General features: G+C 38.2%; 1 protein-coding gene across 6 annotated transcripts in view; it reads left to right on the top strand.

Annotated features, from left to right (window-relative positions):
- The first annotated feature begins 1,304 nt into the window (after positions 1-1,304).
- Positions 1,305-7,196, top strand: part of ptpn12 (protein tyrosine phosphatase non-receptor type 12) — a 57,928-nt gene continuing 52,036 nt past the window's right edge. For 3 of the 6 annotated variants that reach the window (XM_020599483.1, XM_020599480.1, XM_020599484.1), the window contains exon 1: positions 1,305-1,939. In XM_020599483.1, the coding sequence (XP_020455139.1) occupies positions 1,850-1,939 (90 nt within the window). In that variant the 5' untranslated portion in view covers positions 1,305-1,849. The remainder of the gene's footprint in view (positions 1,940-7,196) is intronic. The other 3 variants (XM_020599481.1, XM_020599485.1, XM_020599486.1) reach the window with 3 other exon arrangements.

The raw sequence follows: 7,196 nt of genomic DNA, 5'->3' as shown, positions 1-7,196 counted from the left end.
AGAGATTATTTTACTGGACATGTGTCCCATCTGTCTGGTAATTGAAGACATAGCAGTATGATAATGAGATGAAGGCAAAGAAAACAAAAACTATTTAGGTGGATAACAAGCAAATAAAAAAGACAACAAAAAAGCAGTGTGTTGTGTAAAAAGATTGTTGGCTCAGTAACAGTATCCCCTCTCCTTCTCCCTGTTACTCAGCCTGAATAGGCAAGTTTGTTTGTTGTCACTGGTCAAACTGAATGAACAGGAACTTGATTCCCTTTCTCTCCATGTGTGTGCTTATTGGAAGATAGTTAATCATGCATAAGTGTCTAATGAATTAACTATGCCTTGATGACTCTATCCAGATTACCCATTTACCATTCTCTATTTGTCTTTTCATTATGGTCAGCCTTTATTTCTGTTCATTCTGTTAGTTACATTAACTTTAAATGAAATAAATGCTCAAAATTAGCAACAAAAATCCTTGTTTCTTTAAATTCAGAATTACACACCTGCCCATGTGACCATTAGTGGAGATATCACATGATGCATTTGGTTGTTTCTATTTTTGGCAATATTGTAATCCAGAGTATATATGTAACTCAATCTGTTGGCTGTTTGCTTCTTCACTGTGGGCTTCACATAATCAATCAATCTATCTAGCTAGCTAGCTGTGTGTGCATGAACATGTGTGTGTGAGCTAGATTAAAATCCAGTAATGACAGTATGGCAGGATTATCAGAGCTATTTACTTTCATTTTAGACAAATGGTAAGATGAACCTCTTCTTTCTTATGACAGAAAGATAACAGTTGCTTAATATTTCTAATAGTATGTAACACAATATTTCTTATTTGTTGTATAGCTACAAAGGACAGGAAAATAAAAACATAATGGAATAATGCAACTGTTAAATTTGTGTACAACTGTGTACAAGACGTCTATAATTTAATAAAAGTTATAATCAATATAGAATAGAATATATACATACTGTACCCACACAACACACAGTATGAAGACTCCAAGCAATATTAAACTCAGCTCACAAACTTTAAGATAGGCTAAACATCTCTGGAAGGAAAAAAATGTGTTCACGTACAGTACCATATTATAAAATAATAAAAGACATTAGAATCAGTATATGTCAAAGTATTACACTTAAATCGTAGGTTTATTTATTTATTACTGTAACAATAATGAAGCCGCGTCAAAACGACAGGCACATATTCTATCCAATGAGATTTTGTTATTTGGTAGCACTAAAGCAACTTTAGCCAGTGAAATTTTAATTCCTGGTGTCACTTATCCAATCATAGGTACCAGTGTCCTGGAAGAGGCGGGACGTTTCCTCTTTGGCTTTGCCCAGTCCGGATGTTCCTCAGTAGCGAGTAAAGAGCAGCAGTGTGAATGTGGCAACCGAGGTAGACGGGGAGGGGTGGATAGGTTGACCAGAACAGGGTTTTTGTCTTTTTTCTTTATTTTTCTTCATTCAAGGAAGCTGTTGTATACAGTTTATATTACACCACGGCCGTAAACTTGTCTGTAGTGCAAAAAAATCCCGGTCGCTGCTGCTTTTCTTTTGGAGTAACCGGTAACGTTATCGTTGTGAAAACAGCCCAGAAGAAAGAAGGAAAAGGAGGAACAACATGGGGCGATAATAAAAAAAGGTGTTGTGTTGTGAACCGACGATGACTCTCTGGAAGGATCCGTGAAGCTAATTTATTTGTATTTATTCCCCCTCTCCCTTTTCCCTTGTGTCATTTTTTTTTTGTTTTATTTTTACGTTTTCTCCTCCCCTGCCACTTTGGGGGGTGGGGGGGAGTTGTATTTTAAAGGAAAGGGCAACGTTATAAGAGGACTGAAGGATGGACCAAGCCGGCATCCTGAGAAAGTTTATCGAGGGGGTGAAGGACATGAGCGAGAGGGGAGAGGACAACTTCTGTAGCGACTTTATGGTGAGTCAAAATAACCAGCATCCTTATTTACCTCATATCTATCCCAACCTGAACTCTCTCCCGTAATAATTTCCAAATTTTTGTCCATGTGCCACCTCCCTCCCCGTCTCCTGGTTCCCTGTATCCCCCAGGAGGTGAAGCAGGGGCGGCCACACCGCCCCCTTCCTTTTGCTCCCGTTTCTAGGCTTTACATGGCGGCCTAGCATTGTTTCCCAAAGCACAGAAACACCACCGGCACCTGTTTCTTTAATTTAAAAAAGAAACAATAAAACAAAACATGCCACGTTCTAGTCCTTGGCTCATTTTTACAAGGTGTTACTGGAATAGCTTAAAGGTGAAATGCTGGGATGAGGTGGTGTTGTGTTGTCTGTAAAACATGGCTTATTGTTAGGATACAGTGCAATGACTGATTGTCCTCTTTGGAAGTAACGCTAATGTCAGATCAGTGGGCGGAAGAGATAATCATATCCTCTACTTAAGTAGTCTAAAAGTAGCAATACAGTGTAAAAATAAGTAACAAGTAGCGGTCCTACATTCAAAATGTTAGCTATTTAATGAAAAGTGCAAAGTATTGGCATCAAAAGATACTTAAAATGCCAAAAGTAAAAGTAGTCATTATGTAGAATGGCACTTTCACATTGATGTATTGGATTGTAATTATTGATGTAATACATCACATTTATGTTGCAGCTGGCGAAGGTGTAGCTAATATTAACCACCTTATAATTTGATTTACTGCTGTGTATCAACATGGTCTTATTGTTATACTGTGCTTTGCTTTACTGAATTGATTCAGAAAAGTAACAATAACGTCTCAAATAAATGTAATGGAGTAAAAACTACTATTTGTGTGTAATGTGTAGTGAGATTGAAGTATGAAGTAGCAGAAAATGAAAATACTCGAAGTACAGATACCTCAAAATTGCACTTAAGTACAGTATTTGAGTGAATATACATTCACCTGCCACTTTAACAGGCACACCTGTACAGTTGTACGCAATTCAGTGAAACACTTCAGCCTTAACATCTGTGTATAGGAAGCTCAAGATATTTCCGGTTTTGCTGAAATAGTCATAAATATGTAAATTCAATTATATGTTTATTGTTGAGGTCATAGTTAAAGCTGGTGTTGTACTAAACTATATTCAGAGGTGTCTCTATATTTTTGTCCTTCCCAGCTACATACATGACAGGGTCAGAATATTACATCTGAATATAATGTAGTCTAGTATAAAACCACCTTTAACTATGACCTCAATAGTAAACTTACAATTGAATTTATACATTTATGACAGCTTCACCAAAAACTGAAACATTTTAAGCTTCATAAACAGAGATGTTAAGGTTGATGTTCGGCATTGAATTGAATATAGTTGTACAGGTGTATCTATTGAAGTGGCCAGTCAGTGTGTGAGTGAGTGTGTGTGTGTGTGTAGTTACTTTCCACCACTGGTATAGACTGTAGTATATCATAATACATTTTTACATGTGGAAAGGTTCACATATTTGATAACATATTTAGTTTGACTTATAATGACCACTGACCCACATTGTGTTGCAACTGCAGAGTCTAAATAGGGTTTCTCCCAGGCTTGTGAATTACTTGAAATAGCCAAACCGGGAATGGCTGTAATAATATTTGTGTCATTATGTGGGAAAATTATGTTAACAACTTTGATTAGTTAGGAAATGTTGTGCTGAGTGGAGGATACATAAACATTTTTAATCTGTATTTGCAACAGTGTATGTTTAAGTTATTGTAACCATTAGTAAAGCCACTATAGGGGGCCACAGTTATAGTTTAACTGTTGATGATGCTGATTGGTTTCAGTCGCATAAACATGCGTTGTGTTTCAGGGAAGTGAAATGTTTCCATTTTTGGCACTCATATTATTTAGAAAAGAGGCAGATCAGCACCAGAGCTGTTAATATTTTCTTCTTATGGTTGCAGTTGCAAACACACACACCCTTCTCCTTATTTTGTACTTGTTGCAAGCTGCTTGCTGGAGCTTGCAACATTCTTTCTTGGCTCATTTCATAACATTTTGTCCTGGCTTTAAAACTGTAGCTTTATCAGCTATTGGGCACACTTTTGAATAAAAGCTGCACAATTTGACAGGCCATTCTCTTTTGAATTAGATAAATAAAAACTGCCTCTATGTATGTTTCTAGTTGTGTGCTGAGGACTTGGTCTGTCCTATCCTGATAATGTAGGTTCTTTACTGTACCTCTCACTTAACAACTGTACACATAGCCATGCTCTGTCAAACTGCCTACTACAACCTCAGTCATCTGCTCTTGTATAGTGGGAGGACCTGCAGAGAAAGCAGTGTGATGTGAAAACCTCTTGCAGAGGCAAAAAAAAGAGTGATCCTGTATCAGTTTTCCCCAACAAAACATCCATCAATCATCTGTGGCTGCTAAAAAAAAGACTTTTAATCAGAACCTTCCTTTTAAATCTTACAGGACACCACTGACTGCTATACCTTCATTGTTTCTTTGATATCTGTTCGGCTTCCTTTCAAGGAAGTTGTATTGGGCTGAAATACTGTAATTTGTTCCTACAATGAAATCCTGTTAGGCAATAACTTGACTTTCAACCAGGCCATTTAAACTGCAGTTTTGGGCCAGGCCCGTGCTTTAATGTGAATTATTTGATTAATTTGGTTCTTCAAAGTAAACAAGTTATTTTTGTGCAAGCAAACTTGCTGAAAGTCAGATTTATGATGTTCATGGAAATGGTGCTATGAGCTAAACTTGCTCTCACCTGGCAACATCATCCAGTGGTTGGATAGTGTCACCTCTGTTGTAGTTAAGTTTAGACAAGAAAACTTTTTTCTGAACAGCCACAGGTGGGCTGTGTGCCAGTGTACCAAGCATAATTAGGATGCATCAGTCACAGCCAATGTATGAGTAAGTGGTTTAGCTGGTTGCCGCTGGTCTGTTGTACCAGTTTCAAGCCTTACATGAAGTGCTGGAGTCAAACTCAGTACTGCAAGCACATGGGGTGTGCTCTGCACACTGAGTCACCAGAGCACCCTGACATAACACCCACTTTAGCTGCCTATTGTTGTTTATATATAGAATGAGTTTTATAGACATAATTATAGTGCTCTGGTAGGGCAACGAGTCAGAGATTATATGCTTTGTTCAGTACCCTTTTTCTGTTCAATGCAACAGGAACACTTGAAATATTTTCCTTCTGGCTCCCAAATGTGAGAAGTGTCATGTTCTTGTTTTCAATTGTCTTGTCATGTTTGAACCCAACAGAAACATTTTGGGCTCTCTTATTCTGTCAGAATCAGTACAGAGTGTTGTTAATTTTAGGTATTTCATTTAATGGTATTCCTATGGAGAAACATCAACAACTGGTTTGATTTCAGGACATATACTGGTGCGTATGGTGCAAGCACATCAGGGCTAACCAATGAAGTGCGAGAAGATAGAACAAAACATGACCATCTGCCTGAGTCCAGGGTTAGCTGGACACATTTTTTGGTCATAATTATCATCAAAGCACTAGATTACACACTTCTATATTGTCTCTCAGCCATACAGTGCTATAGACAGTATGTGCCTGTAATTTAGCATTTTCTGGTGAGCATATGACAGAGTATGTTTTAAAGTTGAACTTAATAGCTTAGCATGCTGTTGTGTATAAATGTCAGTGAGTGTAATTGTTCAAAAGACTGACGTTTCATCATGTCATCACATGGCATGTCATTGGTAAAAGGCACATGGTGTGTTCGCTCAAACCAACCTTGTCTGATGGTGATGACTTAATCCAAATGGACATACATGGCAAAATATGTACTGTTGAGTCTTGGTGTTTGTCACATGACACGGGTTCTCCAAAACTGCAAGTTCTGTAAAAACCAAACAATGGAAATCTTACTTGTTTCACAAGGGTTGTTATCAACTGGCTCTGTCAACCTACGACTTTCCAAACCAGCTATTAGTACGCTTATGTAAGAGTGTTTTTTTTTTTTAAGTAGTCCGTTACAGAGGCTGCACCGTGGACACATCCAGCAAAGAAGATGAAACATTTGGGGAAAAGTTGATTATGACGCAGTAGTTAAAAGAAAAGTAAAGTGCAGAATTGTAGTACAAAACTTTCAAAGTGAGTGGTCTAAAAGGTAAAAGAGAGTCACAGAGCTAATGTCTAGAATTTGGTAAAAGAATAGCTTTCTCTATTCTGGACTCAACAATATGACTGCCCCCTTGACAGTGTGAATTTGTGTATCGGAGTTCATCACTGTTACAGTAGATGCATGAGCTCAGCATGGTTTTACTTGACTGCTATAAGCAAATCCTCTGATTGCCACAATTCATTTTAAATACACTGAATTAGTTGGGAAAGTATGCTCATTCATTTTCTTCTGGTGTGACCAAGCTTGTCCAGAGTTATACTGCTGAGTCACCAGTCTAGCTTTGTGAAACAAGCTTCACTGTTGTACGGGCAGAGCACTCACTGCCTGCTGTCTTGGAGACATGTATTTTGCACTTCAGTTTTGATGTGTTACTTCCTGGGAGTAGAGAAGGTGTCTGTGTTCGACATAGAGTTTCATTTGGACAAAGAGAAGAGAACACATTTTGTCTTTTTTGGCAATGCAGAGGTGCTATTCTCTTATGCAGCCCCCTTTTTATTATGTGTATGCATATATTCTACACATTATGTGATAGTTGCACTTTCGGGATGGTAGGAGTATAGAGTTGCTGCCGGGATTGTGCTCATGACCTTTGTGTCACAAAAAGCCTTCTGTAACCAACAGGTCATCACGCAGCCTGAGAAACATGCTATTACAGTTAACCAAAATGCTTCACAGGTTTGCGTTCTTTGTAGGGTAGATCCAAGGCAGCGAGCCTCTGGCGGTGTAATAGTAGTATTACAGATAACATGAAATTTAACTTATGCAGACTCTAACTTGTTGAACATGGAGCTGAGAACAAATGTCTTTAAACACATTGCAGTGTCTCTTCATATGTCAAGTGCCCTCACACGAACAAACGGCTGCATATGAACAGATGCCTACGTATCATGGGCTACATAAGGGAGCAGTAGGCACTGAAAGTGTCTTTATAGAGACAAAATATGTTTTCACAAGTTCAGCTAATAGAGCTAAAAAGTGGTTCAAGTTGGAAATGAGAAGATGTTAAAGTAGTATAATGTAAAGGCAGGAAATAAACCACCATGCCAAAAGCAACGTGAAACACAGATCTGTGTTACCTGTGCCATTGCAACTTTGACATTGCTTGC

Source organism: Monopterus albus, unplaced genomic scaffold (genome assembly GCF_001952655.1).
Source record: "Monopterus albus unplaced genomic scaffold, M_albus_1.0 scaffold41.1, whole genome shotgun sequence".
Taxonomy (NCBI): domain Eukaryota; kingdom Metazoa; phylum Chordata; class Actinopteri; order Synbranchiformes; family Synbranchidae; genus Monopterus; species Monopterus albus.
Note: the sequence above shows the minus strand (reverse complement) of the source record. Positions and strands in the feature narration are given on the sequence as shown.